This window comes from Chondrus crispus, genomic scaffold, assembly GCF_000350225.1.
Source record: "Chondrus crispus Stackhouse genomic scaffold, scaffold_365, whole genome shotgun sequence".
NCBI classification, from domain to species: domain Eukaryota; phylum Rhodophyta; class Florideophyceae; order Gigartinales; family Gigartinaceae; genus Chondrus; species Chondrus crispus.
In genome coordinates, this window is record NW_005179257.1 from 1 (window position 1) to 20,504 (window position 20,504).

Sequence of the window (20,504 nt, forward strand, 5' to 3'; positions counted from 1 at the left end):
TCCACGCCCGCCACCCCCGACCTCGACCGTGAGTCCGCCCCCGCCGCGCGCGCCCGCCCCACGCATCCATGGCCTTCCTCGCCGCGCCCGCGCGCCTGGTGCGCCCCGCCCGCCGCCCGCTGCCGCCGTCCGGCCGCGCGTGCCCGCGCGCGCCGCCGGTCTGCGCGCTGCGCCCGAAGCGCTCCGGCAACGAGATCCGCGGCAAGGTGTTTGTGGTGCGCGACAACATCGACACGGACCAGATCATCCCCGCGGAGCACCTGACGCTCGTGCCGTCGAACCCGGACGAGTACCGCACGCTGGGCTCGTTCGCCATGTGCGGCCTGCCGCCCGACATGTACGCCACGCCGTACGTCGCGGAGGGCGCGTACGACACCGAGTTCCCCATCATCGTCGGCGGAGAGAACTTCGGCTGCGGAAGCTCGCGTGAGCACGCGCCCGTGGCCATCGGCGCCGCCGGAGGGTGCGCCGTAGTCGCGCAGAGCTACGCTAGGATCTTCTTTCGAAATTGCTCCGCGACGGGCGAACTTTATCCGTGGGAAAGTGAAGACAGGCTCGTCGATGTGTTCAAGACCGGCGATCAGGCCGTGATTGACTTTGAGAAGAGGGAGATTCGGAACACTACTTCGGGAGAGAGCTTCGCGCTAAGGCCGCTCGGGGATGTGCAGCCTGTTATTGATGCGGGCGGCATTTTCGAGTATGCTAGACAGACCGGCATGATTGCGAAGAAAAGTTAGAGGACACCGTGCGCATCAGATTGCCGTTCTCACATCACGTCGTCGGCGACTGCGCACCACATGGGTGATACGCGCGCGCCTCACATACTCACGTGAGCTTGGATGATGCTGCCGGCTAGTTTAGAGTCGTGCCAAGTGTTTGTAAAGATGGGTTTCGAGTTGGTTTCGATTGCCTTGATATTTGCCTTTTTGTTGTAATTCGCATCGCAGGGAGGGTTTCATGCTGAAGTGGGCCTGGAGTGCCGGTGATGGGAATGGGAGGACACGCGCCGATGCATGCGAGATGTTGTGACGCTCCGTTTAAATGTACCGTGCGTCTGCCTTCGTGTCAAGTTGCCCTAGTCACTGAAAAGACCACACGCTGTGCTCAACAACTACGAGCCCGTTTTACAAGACCGTTCTTGTGAAATACATAGTGTACAGCACACATGCGCTAGTACAAACCGAGGCGCACACGGGGAACGGCCCTGGTGCTGAAGACACCTGTAGTCCACGCTCGTCACTTCCCATCTGGCACATTCACGTCGACCAAGCCATGAGTAGCCACCTCGTCTAGAGTTTTCTAAACTAGGGGCTTGGCCTTTGTGCTCTGGGCCAAGGGCCCTGGCCGAGGCGTTGTACAGTATATTCAACCGCACAGTAGTATCAAAGATGGATGGAAGGTCGGGGCATCATGCCGCACCTGTTCATACAATGTACGTGGCAGGATTTGAAGGCTGGCTCGGAAGTAGCCCAAGACATGAAGGGGACATGAGACAAGCAGGTGGTCCGTCCTTGCCCATCGGAGGTTTGCAATTTGTGAGGGTCATTGTGCGAGTCAGGAGAGCGTGAAAGTCCTGGTGCAATAAAATCAAAATACCCCGGGAAAAAAAGGCAAACTTCGACAGTAGAGGCTGTGCGGTCAACCGGATGTGGTACCCTTGGGTACCACTCATACTTATAGCCAAAAGACCTTCTTTGCAAGGGCCATCGAATAGAAGACTAGCGTGGCTATGACTACGGCTGAACTGGGCAAGTACAGTATATCCCAAACCGGCCGCTATAAATCGGGCCGGCTTCGAGATAGAATAATATGGCTTCTGCTCGCGGTCAAGGTGGATACTCTGGGAGGTTGGCCACATTTGTGTGTGCAATTAATTCATGCGGGCTGGGGTATGCATTCTTGTCCCACATAGCAAGTCGTTCTCTCAGGGCTGGCCAGGAATGGCGTTCCAACCGGGGGGGTGCTGAGCAAAACCTTATTCTAAATCGGCCCACCCACACCGGGAAAAAATTAACCCGTTACGTTTTTCGAAGATGCTTCAACAGCCATTTGCGTCTTATAAGCAAATAGGTTCGTAGCTCTGGTACATGGCACTGAAGTCGCTGAACGACACCATCCCTATCTTTTACGACGAAAACATATCGAAACGAGCTATCATGAAGGCAGTTATCACCATTTGCGTACTCCTCACGCTTGAAGCGTTTGCGCAGGAGTGCCATGTTTACGTGCCGAACATGGACGACATCATTGTCATGGATACCGAACAGAGGGGTCCTGGCGGTGGATGGGAGTTTCAGAATTCCCTCGCCGGGTACCAAGGATCTGGCTATCTTGTCTACAAGCCCGACTCAAGCTTTGGAGGTGCTGAAGCGGCTCCCACAAACATGAACGACGCACGCATTAAGACTTACAGTTTCAAGGTCAACCGTCCTGGTATGTATCGTGTTGTGATGAAGTCTGCCGCGCCACATGGCACGGAGCACAACGATATCTTCATGAGCCTCCCGGAATCCGGTGCCCTCAAGCGCCAAAACGGCGTTTTATATAATCTTGCCTGGCCTCTCAACCAAAACATGGACTGGGGAGCTTGGGTTGACCCCAAAAACTGGTTTAAGGTATATCAGAATGAAGGCCATCTCAAATGGAATTGGGGTGGAAAGAATGAAGACTTCAACGGGCACGATATTGTCACTCGCCACCTCGAGGCAGGGAGAATCTACACTCTGAGAATGTGCGGTCGTTCGACGCAATTCAATGTAGATCGTTTTGCTCTGTATCATTGCGAAGACGATCAGTGCAATAACGGCTCTTACAGATACAAAATGGCGACAGAATGGTCAGGCCAAGAACAGAGTACTTGTGTAATGGTATAAGCCTTTGCTGTCCAGGGAGAAGGCGAAACCCCAATCTACGATATGCGCGCCTCGGTAGGATAGCATGTGAATACTGATGGTGGCATGTGAATACTGATGGTGGCAGGATCCCTGATACAGGCGAGTCAATTATAGTCCGAAATAGAACGCTTCAATCTACATTTGAGAATGCACAGGATATATTAAACATGGAAAGATACAGATACGCTGTATTAGCAGTTGTGTATCCACACCCGCCGAAGATACTCCTTCGTTGTGGACCTTCCTCCTCTAGTACAGTATATACCACGGACATGCCAGCATCAGCAACTTTCCTGCGCTGCCGCGAAAGAAGTCAGATGGGGCCCCGTCAGTGCCGACTACCTTCGAAGCACGAGTCTATTCCAACTCTGTTGGAAGAAATCAGTCCATGATAGTCGGTTTGAGTCCCAGGACATTTCGTACAGTGCCTCTCAGGGTCAGTAGGAATGACTGGTGAGCAGATCATATTTATTGTAGTTTGCATCTGCGCAAAGCAAGCATGGCAAGTACAGTACACTCACTAAACTGTACCTCTTCTTGATGCAAAGCGTGAGCTGTTTACACACTTGGACACAGCAGCTGTGTTGTCTGTGGACAAAGAATCATCGGCATTGCTTTGTTGAACTCAGGGTTTTCGCTTTTCCAAAGAGACAAGAGCCAAAGCATCGAGGGCAGAAATCGAAGTATTTATGTGAGGACCTTCCCTACAAACAGCTCCCAAAAATCAACTAGGTATACAGTGATGTCACCATTTCTAGCTAGATACCATACAGTTAAGTCAGCTAAAACGCACAAAAACGAACAAATATAGATTCGCGAGTTAAAGAAAGTAGACGCAGTCCTATAGGACACCCGGCGGGATAGCATCCGCGACCTGGGCGAAAGGGACCTCGAGCCCTCTCATCCGTCTTTCACAGGTGAGGGTCAACAAGCGATCATGCAAATTCTCTAACTCTCTGTTCTGCTCCGTCAAGCTTCTTGTATAGTTCTCGAGCTGCCGTCTCCGTGCAACCTGCTTTTCCCTGTACCGCCTAGCGCTCTCTTTGTTACGCAACTTCCTCTTAGCCAGCTTGTCCTTGACTATATTGACATCCACATCCTCTGCCTTTACGGCCCTTTTTGGAGACGCCGACGTCGCCACGGTCTTTTTCATGACGCCTTTCTTGACTCCACCGGTCCTCGGGCGGTCCCTCTTCTCGGTGCCGTTACTGACGCGTGCGCGATTCTCCTGGCCATCACTGGAGAGGGGAGCTGCGACGGCGTGCGAAGGCACGAGCGGGCCAGGGCCTGATGCGGAAAGAGGCATGGCCGGGATGTCGAACGGGTGTAGGATGAGCTCGTTCTTTGCGTGGGGCTGGGGCTCCGGGGCCAGGGGCGGGTCGTTGAGAAACGGGTCTGGAGACAGGAAGAGGTAGTTGTCGGGGGAGGGGCTACCTTCGGATACATATGGGTCCGAGCCTGTGAGGAAGGGGTCGGAGGACTGAGAGGCATCCTCTAGTAGTAGCCCCGTGGCATCGGCGAAGGAGTCGAGCAGTGACAGATCCATGACGGACGCGGGAGGCACCTCGAGAAAGTGACAAGCGGAGCTGTGGAAAGCGAAGTCGATGGGCGCGCCGCTTGTACGAAAGCGTAGATGAGGAGTAGGAGGGGGTTTGGAAGGGGGTTGATGGAGTTGAGTCGCGGCGAGAAGACTCGGCGGCGACCGTGTGAGAGTGGAGAAGAGCGTGCGTGGAGGTCGGGGAGGGATGGATGGAAAGTGGCGAGGCGAGTCGGGCATAGGCGAGGAAGGGCTTTTAGAGGAGGTGGTGGGCGATGCTGGGGGGGTGGAGTAAAATTAGCTGGAGGTCTGTTGCGCATGTCATGGTGTTGGCCGTTACGCAGACGCTCATAACGGTGCCACTTAGCCGCCAATGGGAGGACGGAGAAGGGAGTATGAGCATGGTGCGCCGTGGCGCATGCTCCTACTCACTACTCGTACCGGCCCCTTCGTCTTCGGCCAAATTTTAACGGAAATTTTAGAACGGGAGGTTCATCTGCGTTGTAAGTCGAGATCCGCAGTCCTGATTGGACAAATGCCCGTCTGCTTCCTCAGCCTGGTCATAACTGGTAGAAGCCCTGCTTTTGTCTGGGTGGCAAAAAGCTGCAGTTGTGGTCACTTCTCAACTTCCTTCCCCTTCTCCTTCTCCTCCTTCTCCTTCTCCTACTGCACAGTACCTGTAATCGAAACGGGGAACGGTGCGACCACACCCCTGTGACACCTTCCCATCCTTCCCAGTCCTTTTCCGGATAATCCTTGTTTCTTTTGTCACACCTTCTTTAAACATAGTTTGAACCTCACTCAGCTCTTGGACTTTCCATTTATTACAAGTACTTTCAGAAATGCTGTCTCGAGCTTATGCAAAATGTTGCTGACAAACGCAAGTACGGTCTAGAAATGGTCTCAATACAATTATTTCTAACAAGCCCAGTTAAGTTATATGTTCTTGCCAGAACAAAGAGTTGGCCTCATAAAGTCAAAAGCATGGCCTCATACGGGAAAAGATTGGGGCCTCTGGACACTAAACAAGAGGAGACTTAAAGCTTTCGCACCTCAGAGCTCGACAGGGTGAGACTCTGGGCGGGTACGATTAGAGATGATTGCTGCAACGACACCCCCCGCACGCACCACCGCTACAGGAACGGCTGCCACCCGGGACAAAGATTTCAGGCAAACGCTACCTGACGTCTCGAATTCAACCGCATGCTCTCGAGTCTACTGTAGAGCGTGACTTCAAAATTAAAAAATATAAGCGAACCTGAAATCTCGAAACAATCTCAGTATCGCGCTTGGCCACTCCTTCACAAAGCATTCTCTGCTTTCCTCTAGAAGAGAGCCAACTACTTTCGTGCTGCCCAGTGTCAGTTTCTCTTGTCAAATCCGGTGTCTCCTTATATTGTCCTCTCCATAGTTGGCCGAAACAGAATCCATCCTTCTACCGCCTCTATCGAGCTCGAGAGTCATAAGTGAAGACCAAAACTTTACTACTACTGGATATATATCTTCCGGAACAAGCATTCCATTTGTCCTCCTATGTCACATGTTTCATTCATCCTTCGTCCTCTGACGCCACATCAAAAAGGTCTGCATATTTCTGACACAGCTCCACTTGCCTCTCGTCCACTTCCAGCATTGCGTTCCCCCTATACGCGTTCTGCCACCCCACACCAAAGAATCTTGCAATATCATAGCTTTGTCGCGCCTTCTTCCTCTTCGTCCTTCCCGGCACGTCCGGAATCAGTACTGCCGCCGCCAGCTTCACCGCGAGCAGCACGTGCTCCATCACAAAAAAAGCAACTGTGTTGTACAGCAGCAGTCGCCATCCGTCCGCAGTGTCATCAAACCCAAATATCACTTGCGCCGCCTTAGCGGTGAAGACCACTAACCCAGCGTTCGTCAGCACGGAGAGCACGTTTAAGATCTCTAGGATCTCGTACCATGCCCCAATGTCAGCCGCGTCGTCAGCATTCACGCGTTGGCTGAGGGAAAGTATCTTAAACGCATCTGTGCGGCCCTCGATCAGGTTGTTCACCAAGGCAACCACTGCTGCCGGTGGAAAAGCGAGCCCGAATAGGACCAAGTAGCCGAATTGGACTACGAGCTCCCCATAGTCTTCCATGGTTGTTGTGTACGATCCCAGATGTGCCTCCTTGATATACCTATTGTGCGACGAGGAGAAGCCTGTTTGGGTGCCCCGCGCTAATTCCTCAATGTTTGCTGAACGACGACGCGAAAGCCATAGCTTCACACGGCTGGTCACAAAAGGAATGCCTATTTCTGTGATTTGGCCGATCGTTGCCTTGGTTATCACTAGCGACATCATTTGAAACTCTAGCTCCACCATGCAGTCCGGGCCGTCCCTAAGAAAGCCCTGGCGGCATGTGTTGTTGGACAACCGCGGCATTACAAAAGCGATGTAGTACAGGGAAATATCTATCAAATTGATGTACATGGGTCCATGATTGCCGAGCATAGAAAAGGTTAGTCCTCGAAGTAAGCTTTGGTGCTGTGCTTTGCCCAAAAGTCGGTTTTAGCTTACAATTCGACACAAACTGAAACGCGAAGCGTTTGAATATTAGACTGTTTTCGAACTCTTGGTTGGTTCTGTGATTCTCCCGTTGAGTCAATATCAATGAAACGCACGACCATATCGAGTCAAACACCGTAATAAGAATTCCATTCAGAATACCTGGCATAGCTTTTGGGAAGGACCCTGGATTATCGGTTTCCCCCGCAAAGAAGTCTATGATTTCGCTGCGAAACCAAAGTAGAAGAAACGTCAAAGAACCGACGAGAATGGCAAAGAAAGTTGTGACAAAGAACGATTGTATGCGCATCTTTCTCGCCTCCTTGGGGTCATGGTAGGGTTGCTTGGGGATATTGGGCACCAGAAGATTCCTATCAACAGGCTTTCTTCCCTCTTCGACAGACCCGAGGGGATTTTGTCCTTCTTCTGGCATTTCTTCGACAAGGTCTGCAAGAGATACGAACCCACCATTGCAATAGAAACCGAGCCTGATATCACCGGTGTACTGCACTCGCGTGTCGTCAGCTGTATCTTCTTTGTAGTCATCGAGGCCCCACTCAATATTGATAGATGCGTTGCGACGTTTCCAATTCTCCAGAAAAACGGTGGTCCATAACACAATTCCGATGCTGAATACCCAACGCAGAATCGCTATGACGGTTGCATTTCGCAACACCCTATATATTGTGTAGATGGGGACAGAGAGGAGAGCAATCAATAGTAGTCTTCTCGCGTAGAAGCTCACAAACACGAAATAGAAGGATACACGTGCTGCAGGGAAATTAGGGAAGCAGGACAAACCCACAAAAAGCAGCTACTGGTTATTAAGGGGAACGATACATCATAAAATCGCAACACAATGCAAAGCAAGAGATACTTACCGCCCAGGTAGTCTTTCAAAGCATTAAAGGGAGGAAGATACGTAGGGTCCCAGATGCGCTTCCATACCGTATCTGCTATCAAAGTTCTTCTTTCAAGTTCTGAGTGGATGGCAAACGCCTGGACTAAAGTCTTTTCGTAGAGAAGCAATTCAATATTTAAGCCACACCCCCAATCTTCTTTTGATTGCAAAACGTTCACGACTATCATTGCTCGGTCAGCTGGGCAGAAATATGAGTTTCTTTCTCGTTGTTGGTCATGATTGACGAACGCCTCTTGGCGTTCGAATGAGAATGCAAGATATCCACCGCCGTACTCTTCTTTTAACTGCAGCTCCATTCCTAGCTCCATCGCCTTTTCCTTCATGCGTTTCTCCGAGAGCGATACTCGGACTAGTATGACGCCCTCCGAGGGAATGAACAATTGCGAAAATACGAAGCCTGCAGACTTGAGCCGAGCAAGAATTTCGACACGTGCACGAGTTAGTTCCTCGAATTTCTTTCTCTTTGCCTGCTCTCGCTCGTCGCCAACATTTATTTCATCAGATTCGACATCAGCGTCACCGTATGCATATTCCGAATCGCGAAGATCTTTAACCGAATCGCTTCTTCTTCCTCTGTTCCCACTCGAATCGTCTTGGGTAGGGCTGTCAATATTCGCAGTAAAGAGAGCGTCTTTAATCTTAAATGAAAGCACATAGTCCCAACCCCATACTGGTTTGGCACCATACAGAAATGTGCTGTTAACAGCTCCATCACTGGCCAGGTGTGCGAGCTGATCCTGGAGAAGCCCATCAGGTGTTTCGTGATCCAACTCTGCGCCCTCGGGTCCTAACGCGTCGAAGTACATCGATTGTGATGTGTTCATACTATCATCTCTCTGCAACCTCCCTCTCGCTCGATCATTGGAATTCGCAAGATTCATAGAGGTCGGTCAAGGTTCTTGCTACAAAAATGTCGAGAGGGTGAATTAAATAAGGCTTTTTCTTTAAGAAGCCTACATAGACTTCAAAGGAGAACACGAAAGGGATTGAACAGAATCCTGCAATGTTTTGTGCGATCTTTGGGAATAGAAGTAGCAAGCTGGAAGCGGTGGTCGCAGTTGTTTTCTACACACTTTTTATTATTTTGTCAGCACGAGAGGGCTCGAATCGACGGGGGTACTTCACCGCGGGGCCTCTTATACTTTGAAAGGACAGTGAGAAGGCGCGTTGACTGTGTGTTCTGTCGCCTTGACACTCACTCTTCGGAAACACAGTACCTCGGACGCACTGTCGGGTGTTGTACGTGTAGAATGCTTCCTTTATTCTTGTGTCAATACATGTACAACGATCTTTCTTGCGGAAGACAGGTCGGTCGGCCTATTGAAGACGGGATATTATGAGAAAATGTACATCCCTCTCGACAGCAGAGGCAAGCTCTGACGGTTGCGAGCTTACGGTCATAAGTCACGGTTGACACCCGTGGCACTGCGCAGGTGCGATAGACGATTCCAACTGGATGGGAAGGACGGTGCCCAAATGAAAAAGTCAAAAAAAGCAAAATCGACCGAACGAATGAGGGCCCACCAACGCACCTCAGCTGAGGTCAATCTGTTGCATGCAGCTGATTCCGCCAACCTCAATAACTTCACCCAGGCCACCACACCATCCTGCCACCACACGAATGTCAGCGGGGCACCAACTCTGGCCAGGTTTGAAAACTATACATACATGATGCCGAAAATGGCGCAGCATGCCACAAGCGCGAGAGGCACCATACGTTTCGTCCTACCTGAAAATGGACGGAAAGCGAAGCCTGGATTTGTACATGCGCGACTTGCTGGGCTGCATCCCACGCGGTGGAGCAGCGCTTCCCTGCCCCGCAGCAGAGGCAGCGTCCTCCTTGCTTGCACCACCCTCCGGACTAGGTACATTCTCACTAGCCTCCCTATGCCGAAAAGCGGGCGGCTTCCCCACTCCCTGCATGCCAATAGAACTGCGGCGCGTGTTGAGTAGCCCATGACCACCACTCCCCCTATTCATAAACAAGCTAGACGACCTCCGAATAGACATCTTACAACTGGTATGGGCCTCTATCTTACTGAAGAGATCTCGGACAGCCGTGCGGTCTTCAGCCTCGACCCTAGTCGGAAAGGCAATGTCAAAGGTAATTCTCAGGTCGCCACGTTCGTGTGGGGATTCTCTCCTAGGTAAGCCCCTCCCCTTAACGACATGGACGTAGCCCGGATGAATGACATTATCCACGCGAATTTTGACATCCTTGCCATCCAAGCCCTTGACAACCAGAACGGCGCCCGCAAGAGCGTCGACCAGCTTGACTTGCATAAGCATGGTAAGGTCATCTGCATCAACCTCAAACCTGGGATGCGAGCGTTGCGTGAGAACGAACACGACATCGCCTGGTAGGTGTCCATCTTCGACGGCAGCATCCTTGAACCTGATCTTATCCCCTTGACGATAGCCCGGACGAATTACAATACTCAAGACTGCAGAGGTGTCGCCATCCGGCTTCTTCAAGCGCTTTTTCTTCATGCAGCCCACGTAAAGCTCCTCCAAAGTAAGTGGGAGCTCGATCTCTCTATCCTCACATCGATCCATTGTCTGCCATCTCCTTGCCTGTTCATCAAACTTTTCTCTCTCCCCTTGCCCGAAGAGGCTTTCGAACAAGCTGTCAGCATCGACCGAGTGTCCTTCCCTCGCGAACTGTTGGGCAAAGCCGTCGGCAAACTGCCTACGATAGATCGGGTCTGCGAACGGGTCATGTTGCTCTCGTCTCCTCGCATCATAGGACGCGCGTGCCTCCGGATCCGTGAGAATGTTGTAGGCACGAACGACGGCCTTAAAGCGAACCTCTGCGGCTTCGCGCGGGGAGCCAGACGGGTGCTTGTCGGGGTGCCAGCGCAGGCAGGCGGCCTTGTACGCGCGCCGGATCTGGTCCGGCGTGGCGGACGGTGGGAGCGAGAGTTCTTGGTAGGGGTCCGACAGAGGGGTGGGGTTGGGGCCGGCCATGGTCGGTTGCGACTTGCAAGAGGAAATGCGCGGCGGGGAAGGGAAGGGGAAGGAAGGGATGGTTAGGTTTGGGAAGGCGTGGGGGAAGGTAGAGCCTAAAAAAAGAAGGCGCGGTTCCGGTGTGTCCCGTCTTCTCACCTTCGAAACGGCTTACTGCCATTACATTTAATTACACTTTCTGCAACTTCTTACACCGCGTCTCTGTAATGCCATCGAAAGACGACGGTTCGCGGAGGGCTTGATCTCGGAGAGCACATCCGTGCCGTTTCCGCCTCCAACAGTCGCCGTCCACGGCTCTCATGAAACCCTTCGCCGGCGCCCCCCCCCCCCCCCCCCTGGGACATGCAGATCCGACGCCATCTCTATCTCCGCGCCTCTCCAAGCCGCCGCTATCTCACCATGGTTGCCTTCGTCCCCACGCTCCCCCTCTCCCTGCCCGGCACGTCGCGCCGCGCTGTCACATCGCATGCGTCCGTGGTGCGCCGCCGCGCGCGTCTGCGCATGTCGGGTAGTGGGGCGCCCCAACCGCCTCCGACGGAGGCCGATTCGCCCGCCGTGAAGGGCGATTCTCCCGCCAACGACAGCTCAGATGTGCGCCAGCTGCTGGGGATCAAGGGCGCGTCCGAGTCGACGTCCAAGTGGCGCATTCGCTTGCAGCTCATGAAGCCCGTCACGTGGGTACCGCTTATCTGGGGCGTCACGTGCGGCGCAGCCGCGTCAGGCAATTTTCACTGGAACGACCCTGTCGATATCGAAAAGTCTCTGGCTTGTATGTTTTTGGCGGGGCCGCTGCTCACGGGTTACACGCAAGTCATCAATGACTGGTATGACCGCGAGATTGATGCCATCAACGAGCCGTACCGCCCGATTCCGGCGGGTCTTGTCACGGAGAATGAAGTCAAGACCCAGATCGGAGTGCTCTTGGCGGCGGGCTTGGCGCTCGCAGCCGGCTTGGATGTGTGGGCGGCGCATGAGTGGCCTGTTAACTTTACCCTCACTGTATTCGGCGTCTTTGTCGCCTATATTTATTCTGCTCCGCCCTTGAAGCTCAAACAAAATGGGTGGACGGGGAGTTACGCCTTAGGCGCGAGTTATATTTCACTCCCGTGGTGGGCAGGGCAGGCCCTCTTTGGTACCTTAGATTGGAAGACCATGGTTCTCACCTTGTTTTACTCGTTTGCGGGACTGGGCATTGCCATCATCAATGACTTTAAGAGCGTCGAGGGGGACCGTGCGACGGGGATGCAGAGCCTGCCGGTCATGTTTGGCATTGACACGGCCAAGTGGATTTGCGTGGGAATGATTGACATTTTCCAGTTGCTTGTAGCCGGGATTTTGTTTGGCGTTGGGGAGAAGGGGTACGCCGCCGCAATTGTGGCACTCGTCGCCCCGCAAATGTTTTTGCAGCAGAAGTACTTTTTGAAGGATCCCGTCAAGTATGACGTCAAGTATCAGGCGAGTGCTCAGCCCTTCTTGGTCATTGGCATTCTTGTAGCCGGGCTCGCTGTCGGACACCACGGTCCACTGTGAGTTAAAGGCGCCGGTGCCTTATCGGTAGTCTATCTATGCAGATAGCTGTCGAACGCTGCGTTCAAAGCAACATGATTGAAGTACGTCAAAGTACGTCAAAGTCAGGCCGCCATCGTGATGCGTGGGCATCTTTATACAAAGTCGCAATTTTCAAGACTTGAGGCAAACTCACTACAAAGTCCGAAATGCTCTACACTCACCTTCAACCACACCCACCTTACCACACACCAGTGACCTGTTCTTAGTTTTTCTCCCAACTGCGTTATTGCAACAAACCTTAACCGTAGACATCGCTACTTTTGCGCTTGCTTGCTTGATGTCCAATCCTCAGGAATGGATACTTGCGGTGAGACGAGCACATACACAGCGTCGTGCTCTGAGACTAGAGTGTATGCTTCTGGATTCGTGTATACATATGGCAACACGTTCTCTCCACCTGGCACCTCCTTAAATAAAGCCGTCCTCCCAGATGACGGACATGTATACGATTTGTAAAGATCTCGTTCTGACAAGCCGCTATCGGAGCTTTGTTGTGCCGCTCGCACGTCTTCAGCCATATCGAACATCATTGAGGGAGGAATCGTCACTCGCGCCGGTGTATTTTCTGTCTCTTCACCAGAATCTGCGGGGAAATTATTGTAGGGGGATGGACTTTGCGATGGATCTCGAATTGCTCCGTAAGACGGCAGGTTTTGAAGGATCGCAGTACGCTCAAAAGAACGGCTCGATCTCAACGGCGGTACTGAATCACCTCCAAGCTCGAGGCCAGGACTGCCCACATCAGACATGTTGGCAGAGTCGAACTCGTCAGCAGGCGTTGTTGAAGTCATGTCGTTGTCGAAGCTCTCACTGTCCAAAGGATTTACAGAGCCCCTGTCCGAGTGACGCTCTTGATCCACTTCAAGCTGTACACGCACCATGACATCTCCAGATCGATACAGGCCAACCGCGACCGCACTGTGTTCAAGCAGCGCTTCGACCACTTCTCGATAAATTCGGTGCCCTCCTTCGCCTGCCTCTATCCACTTCTGCGGGATTCGCACGGTTCGGATCCAACACCGTTTTGACTTCGCATTGCTTCCGATACCGGCTCCGAAGATTTTGCGCACTACAGCCATGAGCCCAGGCATAGCATACTCGCGAATGAGAAGAGACATATATGTCGACGAAATCATCATCTCACCGGACGCGTATCGCTGCTTTTCAAAGGATTCGTCTCTGGCTCGGTTCATCACAACTCCTTGCACTCCGCGTCCTCTCCCCATGATGGTGTCTGCTAGGCTGAATTGCGGGCCTACACCACCCATTGTGATAGTGGATGGGTTGAGGAGGAAATTGAGCGCTGAAGTGCCACCCATGGAGGCGTTGTTCATGATGTCTTCATCGTCATTGACCACGTGCCCGTATGTACCATGTGAATGCAACGTGGGTCTTCTCCCTGTTGCGTATTGGTTCGGGTCTTTAATCCCTAGGCTTCTCTCAATTGCTCTTTTCCGGTTTGTGTATGTGCGACTCCGGTAGCCAACAAATGACATCGATCTCGGGAGATTCCCCGCCATGCTCATAGCTCCAAAGCTAAGAGTCCGACCCTCTATGGAACGTTTTGAGTCGAACCGGCTGAGGCTTAGCCCTCGGTAGCGAAAACTATTTGACTGAGAGCTTCGCAAGCGAGAAAACCCGGAACGCACATTGGCTGGCGACAGAGCGTAGTCTAGGTACGGTTCAGAGTCCTGTGCAAGATTGGCTCCACGCCGACGAGGATTGCCAGGTGCTCTTAAAAGCTGCATTGACTCTTCAGCATCCAACATGGTGCAGACAAATGTCTCAGAGCGCTCCCCGAGTAAATAGTCAAGTGTCATGATGGTGAAAATAGCCTTGGCATCCATATCGTCAATATCGTTTTTGTCTTCACAAGCAAGTATAATGATAGCCTTCGCTTTCTGAAATTGGGCGCGTTTCAACGTTTTCACGCTGAGCGAATTACCTTGGATTAGAAACAATTGTCCGGATTCATAGCCAGCCAAATCGGCTTCGTCTTCATCCGTAATTCGCGGGCATATTGCCACAACTGGTGTATTTCTTGAGAAAGGGCCACGAGCAATCCATACTCGATCAAGAAACAGCTTTAGATTCATCATGGCCATTTGCCCGATGGCACAGACAATAATATGGCCTTTCAAGACAACTGGCAGTTCGTCGTTGCCGAAAAAGACTAACTGTTGGTCCTTGTCAGCGTTCTCCATGATGAATTTCGGTCTTCTTCGCCTTTGCTTTGCCGGCTCTCCGGCATTGAATGAGACGTGTTGTTTCATTTTGGTTGTTGCCCGTTTTGGGGTAGAACGGAAAGACGTGCGCTTCGCAGTTCTTGGAGTTTCTTCAGAGTCCAGCAGCTGGTCTACTTCAGTGGGGTGACATCTTTCTCCACCAACGGCATCGGATGGCAAATTGGAAAGCCCAGTCTGGCCGGCTGGTGCCTTCGACGCAGTGCTCGCAGATGCAATGTTCGGATTTTCGCTAGAGCCGCTCGAGTCTTCCTTCTCTTCCAATCTTTCCATTTGCCGCAAAGATTCTTCAATTCCAGGAACATTCAGCCTTGGACCCCTTGAGCTGGAGGCCGGCTTTGGCAATGTTCTTTCGACGTTAACACCCTCACCTACTGCAGTTCCCTCACTTGCGACACTGACATCGGGAAGCGTAGTCCTGGTAAAAATCAGCGGCTTGGCTTGATCTTGTGTTTGCCGTCGGCCCAATGGGCTGGATGGCATGGATGATTCAGGCAACGATCTAGGATCGCTAAAGGGCTCGTTCGATGAGGATTCCGCAGGTCCCTCTAAGATTCTAGTTGCGCTCCACGACACCTCAGCAGATCGCACCTGAGGAAGTGTTGTGTCAAAGTTGTCATTTGGGGATTCATACGCAAGGGACGCATCCCCCGTTAGAAGATCCCCAGCCAAATTGTGCCTAGAAACGCCTTCGTCCGAAAATTCCTCTTCGATTGAAGGAACATCTTGAGAGTTTGCCTCGTTGATTTCATCGTCGTTGTAAAGCTCGCTCACAAGTTTAGCGATGTGTTGCATGATACGATCCAGAAAAGTGGCTGAGTGAAAGGTGATGATCAAGCCGATAGTGCTCAGATGGATAGTTGTGTCTGGAGTAATCGCTCTCCACTTCTTGTCCATGAAGCGCTTTGTTGCGATGAGAAGAACCCCGAAATCGTACATGATCATGGCAATATCGGCAAACTTCTTGTCATGGAGGGCCATGGGTAGTTTGACGTATTCGAAACGGCATTCAGATCCTATCTTATATTCGATCGACCATGGCTGGTCTGATTCCTTAGTTTGAGGATTGACACGAAGAATAAGATTTGCGAGAAGGGTGGAGAGTCCATTGCAGAAGACGTTTTCCGCCAATAGAGACATCTCGACTTCCTGCATACAAATGGCCTCTGACTTCAAATCGGAGGACCCGTCGTAGTTTGGCACAAATAACCCATCGTCGTCCCCGCTATCATCATCGTCGTCTTCCTCGTAGTCTCCATACGCAAGTGTGCGACCCAGACTGGAACCGACCCGGAGAGCTCCATCATCCAGAATATCATTTTGGGATCGTCTACCTTCTTGAGCGATTGTGCTCAAGCCCGCTGACAATGAGCCTCTCCTTGACAGCCCTTCTTCTGCCTCAGATTCACTCACATGTTCCAGAGCATATGTTATTTGTAGCATTGAATCCCTTAGGGCGCACATCGAATATATCGGGAGGTTGGGTGCGTATGAGCGGATTGTGAGAATTCGCTTTAGAGTTTCCGAGTCTTCTGCGTAAGGGTCCGGATTGTGCTGGTTGTTGAGAACAAAGACAGCCTTCGCATCATCTACCTGAGCGCGGTCAAGATCATCACGGGAGACGCATGACCCCTCGAGATAAGTGACGTGATTCCTAAACGGCGGATGCGCAGTGAAGAACTTGTTCCATGTTTCTTCAGTCCAATTGGGATTGTCGCATATCACGACAAGTTTCTTCGTGGCATTTCTGCCATCACCGTAAAACTCCTGTACGAACGACTTAAGATATTCCCACTTGACGTTACCACAGATGACGCAGTGATCGACATCTTCTGCTTTGACGAACGACCCCAATCCTCTTCTCAGACCGGATACGACATCGACGACTTGGCCGATCTTGCGTGTAACTAGATACGCCCCAAAGACAATGATGCAGATAATCCAGATACGGCCCATGAGGGTGTACGGTACAAAGTCACCATAGCCGACGGTAAAGATGGTGACGACAGTAAAATAAAATGAGTTGGCGAGCGTAAGTTCAAAAGTAGTGGTAGTTAGAGTTTGCCATGGGTCACCAAGCCTCTCGAAAAGTTGAAGGCCACATGCAAACACATAGATGAAGACGATAAACTCCAGGGTTAAGCGGGTGAGTTGACGATGAAATGGGCTTGTCTTCTCCATGAACACATTTTCCAGTGCAAGCTCAATCTGAAAGTATCGGGAAAGTACAATGTAGGCCTGAAGAAAGGAAAAATTCAACCAATCGGTTGATTTGGCCATGATAAGAGAAGCCAAGGAAAGGACTTCCATGATGGACTCGCCATGAAAGACGAATTGGAGTGGGCGAAGGGAGGAGAACAAATTGCCAATAAATTGAATTATGAGAGTAACAGCAAGAAACCGTTGGACATATAGCAGAAGTGTATCAATACTTCCCATGTAAGTGTTATAGACGTAGGCGACACAGACGCCGGTTGAAGTGACCATGCGCATTACGGCGATGTGAAATCCATATCTAGCCAGCACCTCATTGACAGCGATGATAGACGGAGAGTTGTGGATGGAGTAAAGGGCGGCTTTCGGCTTGGACAGACGTCGCAATAACGGAGAACGAGTGATGGAGTGACAAGAAAATGCCAGGATAACGAGGCCGATGTACACATAGACGCCCCGGCTGAGAAGAAGACCTACGTCTTCCCATGGCGGTGGGGTCAGTGCGGCAGTCATGTGGGAGGTTTAGAGAGGTGTCGAGACGGGAAGGTTCCAATCACGAGTATATTGAGCGTGCGGCGACATGGAGGGGGTGGTTGTGGCAGGTGTAGGTGGGAGGACCTGCTGCGGCGATTTCGTTGCGAAGGGTGATTTTCGAAAGGCGGAGGAGGGACGCTGATGGGAATGCTGCGGTGGCTTTCGAAATGAAGCTCAGAGACCTGTTTGCTCCAAAGGAAGGTGAAATGAGTAATGGCGGAGACACGGAGTCGTGGATGAAGTCTTAACCGCACGGGGGCCTCAATAAGAGTGAGTGCGTGGGCCGTTGTGACAGCGGGCACCTGACGATGTTGGGGGAGTATATCAAGCGAAGCGGACGACAGTTTGCTTCGCGCTTCGTCGTAACGTCTTGGCCGGTGTGCCTCCGGGGTTTGGTAGAGCAAGTGAACGAGGTTGCCGCCAATGAGGTTGCCGCCAATGAGGTTGGTGCCACGGGTCCTGACGGGGGGTACAGTGCGTACACTCTGGTACACGTGACCTTGATATACGGTTCGGTATGTCCTCCTGGAAGGGCCTTGCGCTAGGTCGATATTTTACGGAAATTGCGCCCTGTGTGAATCAGCTGACGAAATTTGCATCCTCGCCACCGATCGCACCTACTCACTCCTTGTTTTCTCCATCCCTTGACTGCCGTGTGCCTGTTGCTCTTCATCCTTTCATGTATCTTCTTCGCGCACCACTGTGGCTTTCACGCGAGGAGCGGACGGGACGCCATAGAATGCGTTTGTTGGGTTCCGCCCATCATCCTGCGATACAAGTACGGCACGTTGTGTGCAACCAGTGAGAGAGCAATGCCCATCACGCCCTCAGCATCTGCATTGTCCACCACATACGCCGCAATTTGTGTTCGCACTGGTTCACATTTTTCCAATTCACATCAACGGCAGCACTACCACAGTGCACTTCGGAAATGTCCATCCAATGAGCATACCGAACGAGACCGCGTTAAAACCATACAGCGAAGCCAACAAAAAAGCCTCGCAATGTCTTTCGGATGAAACGCCACAACATATCTAGCTCTCTTCAGCGCACTGACGTGCCATCAACTGTTGATTGCATGCAGCGTCCGGCGCTGCAAGCGCCTAATGACTCGCAATTCTTTTCACAAGCACGCTCCCAAATTTTTCTTGAAAAGCTTCCTCTGAAAAGCGTCTCGCGCTTTCCATCCCTGCCTCCCTCATAGCCTCGCGCTTCTCCTTGCTCATGCCGCGAAGAGCATGATTCACTTTTTCAGCATATTCCTCTGCTGTGTCCCCAGCGAGCAACCCTGTGACGCCGTCGTCGATAATATCGAGCTCTACACCCCCGCTGCGATGACCTACAGTTATCAACCCGTAGGCTTGCAGTTCGACCACTGATATACCAAAGTGCTCGTCGCGCATAGTATGTACCCCAACAGAGGCGCGTCGCAATGCAGTTCGCAATGCTTCGCGACTTATGTTCACTGCTACCTTCACCGCGAGCCCGCGCTCTTCCGCTTGCTTGCGCAGCGTCTCTGCGCGAGCTGCATCCGATGCGTTTCGCACCCCTCCAATCATGAGAAGCGTAGCCTTGAGGTGGTCGTGCTCGGCCAGCTTTTCCATCATGTCAAGCTGAAGAGCATGGTTTTTCTCCGGCCTAAACTGTCCAACAGATACAATCAAAGATTCGTTTCGAGGGAAAGCGACGGTGGCCTCTTCGCAAAAAGTCGGGCAGGGTGGAAATACAGTTTCGACACTCGTTCTTTTCCACCATACCGAGTTCAAATGATTTCTCGTCCATGATGAGTTTGCCATCGGAATGTCACAGCAAAGAGCAGCGAATGCGTAGAGATGCGCAAAAGCATGGTAGTACATTAGCTTCGCGAACGACAGTCCGGCAGAACGAGCAATGGCGGAACTGTTGTTAAATCGCGCTCTTCTCGTCCGCACAACAGTGAGCATATCCGTCGACACGGTCGGGTAATGCACGTAGGAAACAGTTTGCGCACCAAATGCTTTCGGAGTCACAAGCGAGAAAGTGAGGTTGGCAGTATCGACGAAGACATCCACTGGTTGCTCCCAGAAGGCGTGGAAACCCATAAAGCACGCCCCAAGTGCTTGAAGAAGCAACGTCAGGCGTGGGTACTGCGACGGATCAATTAAGTGAGCGCACTTGATGTCCACAGGAACGAATGAAACGTCCGCTAAATCGAGTCCAAATTGCTCGCGGACTTTTAGCCTTGACCTGTCTACTGCCTCTTCGAGCTTGACGCCTGCATCTGCCCACGCGCTGTAGATGACGAGTGGCGAGTCCGGGAACACTTTGCGGGTTGCAATCACCGCACACCATAGAACGCGTTCTCCACCGCCGCCAGAGAGTGAGTGAGGGTGCAGAAACCCGAAGGAGGGCGTTGCTTGACTCTCATTAGATGTCTCGGTGCGCAGTTTCTTCTTCCTCTGCTTGATCATGTACCTAAGCACAAAGAAAACGGCCACCAACTCCGCAAACCAACCGAACAGTGCATACAGCAGCATGCCTATCGTGGGAATTCGCGTTTCAAATTACTTTGGACAAACCAAGCTATCGCAGCATAGACAACTTGAAAAGATTCCCCATAACCATAGACCGCGCAGGTGCCCTCACAATGTTGACGTCGTCTAAGCCTAGAGTTTGCTCCAGAGCATCAGTTTTAAGGGGGAAGAAGTTGTGTAAGGAGTGATTGCTGCTGCTGCCAGCGATGAATTTCAACATGACATGGCGATGTGCCGCAGGACTGTCAAAAGTTGTGTAAATTAATTCCTTCGAAATACAGGCTGCGATTTTGCCTGAAGTACAGTACAACGACCCTTTCTACGTATGATACATACAGAGCGCAATAAAAGTTGCAGTTTTGACATCAAGACAAATGTACCGGTACTGTACTCTTGGTACAGTACCGGATCAATCCACTTCTTCAGTTACATCGTCCACAGAGAGCGACCCTGGGACCAGAAGGCAGGATCAGATCAGTGTACAATATGAATTTGCCAAGCACAAAGCACCTCAGCCATAGGGATCCCTCCTATGTGCATGAACGTGTAGCCCCTATGGAGAGTGACCAGGGCTGAACGTTATC

The 20,504-nt window shown here is 51.9% G+C and overlaps 8 protein-coding genes; 4 read left to right on the plus strand and 4 right to left on the minus strand.

The window, feature by feature from the left end:
• Positions 1 to 68: 68 nt before the first annotated feature.
• Positions 69 to 928, plus strand: CHC_T00009087001 (3-isopropylmalate dehydratase small subunit). XM_005718061.1 is given in 2 exon segments: positions 69 to 737; positions 738 to 928. 1 exon segment carries the CDS (start codon positions 69 to 71, stop codon positions 735 to 737), a length of 669 nt encoding a protein of 222 aa, XP_005718118.1. The 3' UTR covers positions 738 to 928.
• A 2,634-nt stretch (positions 929 to 3,562) lies between these two features.
• Positions 3,563 to 4,671, minus strand: CHC_T00000786001 (hypothetical protein). XM_005718062.1 is given in 2 exon segments: positions 3,563 to 3,735; positions 3,736 to 4,671. 1 exon segment carries the CDS (start codon positions 4,669 to 4,671, stop codon positions 3,736 to 3,738), a length of 936 nt encoding a protein of 311 aa, XP_005718119.1. The 3' UTR covers positions 3,563 to 3,735.
• A 4,934-nt stretch (positions 4,672 to 9,605) lies between these two features.
• CHC_T00000787001 (hypothetical protein) lies at positions 9,606 to 10,847 on the minus strand. The gene has a single exon (XM_005718063.1). It carries the CDS (start codon positions 10,845 to 10,847, stop codon positions 9,606 to 9,608), a length of 1,242 nt encoding a protein of 413 aa, XP_005718120.1.
• A 501-nt stretch (positions 10,848 to 11,348) lies between these two features.
• Positions 11,349 to 12,377, plus strand: CHC_T00008377001 (chlorophyll a synthase). The gene has a single exon (XM_005718064.1). It carries the CDS (start codon positions 11,349 to 11,351, stop codon positions 12,375 to 12,377), a length of 1,029 nt encoding a protein of 342 aa, XP_005718121.1.
• A 103-nt stretch (positions 12,378 to 12,480) lies between these two features.
• Positions 12,481 to 16,615, minus strand: CHC_T00000788001 (hypothetical protein). XM_005718065.1 is given in 2 exon segments: positions 12,481 to 12,670; positions 12,671 to 16,615. 1 exon segment carries the CDS (start codon positions 16,613 to 16,615, stop codon positions 12,671 to 12,673), a length of 3,945 nt encoding a protein of 1,314 aa, XP_005718122.1. The 3' UTR covers positions 12,481 to 12,670.
• Positions 16,616 to 18,086: 1,471 nt separating this feature from the next.
• Positions 18,087 to 18,212, plus strand: CHC_T00000789001 (hypothetical protein). Its single transcript, XM_005718066.1, has one exon. It carries the CDS (start codon positions 18,087 to 18,089, stop codon positions 18,210 to 18,212), a length of 126 nt encoding a protein of 41 aa, XP_005718123.1.
• A 7-nt stretch (positions 18,213 to 18,219) lies between these two features.
• On the plus strand, positions 18,220 to 18,426 carry CHC_T00000790001 (hypothetical protein). Its single transcript, XM_005718067.1, has one exon. It carries the CDS (start codon positions 18,220 to 18,222, stop codon positions 18,424 to 18,426), a length of 207 nt encoding a protein of 68 aa, XP_005718124.1.
• An 84-nt stretch (positions 18,427 to 18,510) lies between these two features.
• On the minus strand, positions 18,511 to 19,923 carry CHC_T00000791001 (hypothetical protein). Its single transcript, XM_005718068.1, has one exon. The coding sequence runs from the start codon at positions 19,921 to 19,923 to the stop codon at positions 18,511 to 18,513; it is 1,413 nt and encodes a 470-aa protein (XP_005718125.1).
• Positions 19,924 to 20,504: the final 581 nt, after the last annotated feature.

Bases quoted from the DNA above. Each gene is read 5' to 3' on its own strand.
- CHC_T00008377001 (XM_005718064.1), top strand. From the start codon at position 11,349: ATGTCGGGTAGTGGGGCGCCCCAACCGCCTCCGACGGAGGCCGATTCG.
- CHC_T00000787001 (XM_005718063.1), bottom strand. From the start codon at position 10,847: ATGGCCGGCCCCAACCCCACCCCTCTGTCGGACCCCTACCAAGAACTC.
- CHC_T00000790001 (XM_005718067.1), top strand. From the start codon at position 18,220: ATGCCCATCACGCCCTCAGCATCTGCATTGTCCACCACATACGCCGCA.
- CHC_T00000788001 (XM_005718065.1), bottom strand. From the start codon at position 16,615: ATGGGCCGTATCTGGATTATCTGCATCATTGTCTTTGGGGCGTATCTA.
- CHC_T00000786001 (XM_005718062.1), bottom strand. From the start codon at position 4,671: ATGCCCGACTCGCCTCGCCACTTTCCATCCATCCCTCCCCGACCTCCA.
- CHC_T00000789001 (XM_005718066.1), top strand. From the start codon at position 18,087: ATGTATCTTCTTCGCGCACCACTGTGGCTTTCACGCGAGGAGCGGACG.
- CHC_T00000791001 (XM_005718068.1), bottom strand. From the start codon at position 19,923: ATGCTGCTGTATGCACTGTTCGGTTGGTTTGCGGAGTTGGTGGCCGTT.
- CHC_T00009087001 (XM_005718061.1), top strand. From the start codon at position 69: ATGGCCTTCCTCGCCGCGCCCGCGCGCCTGGTGCGCCCCGCCCGCCGC.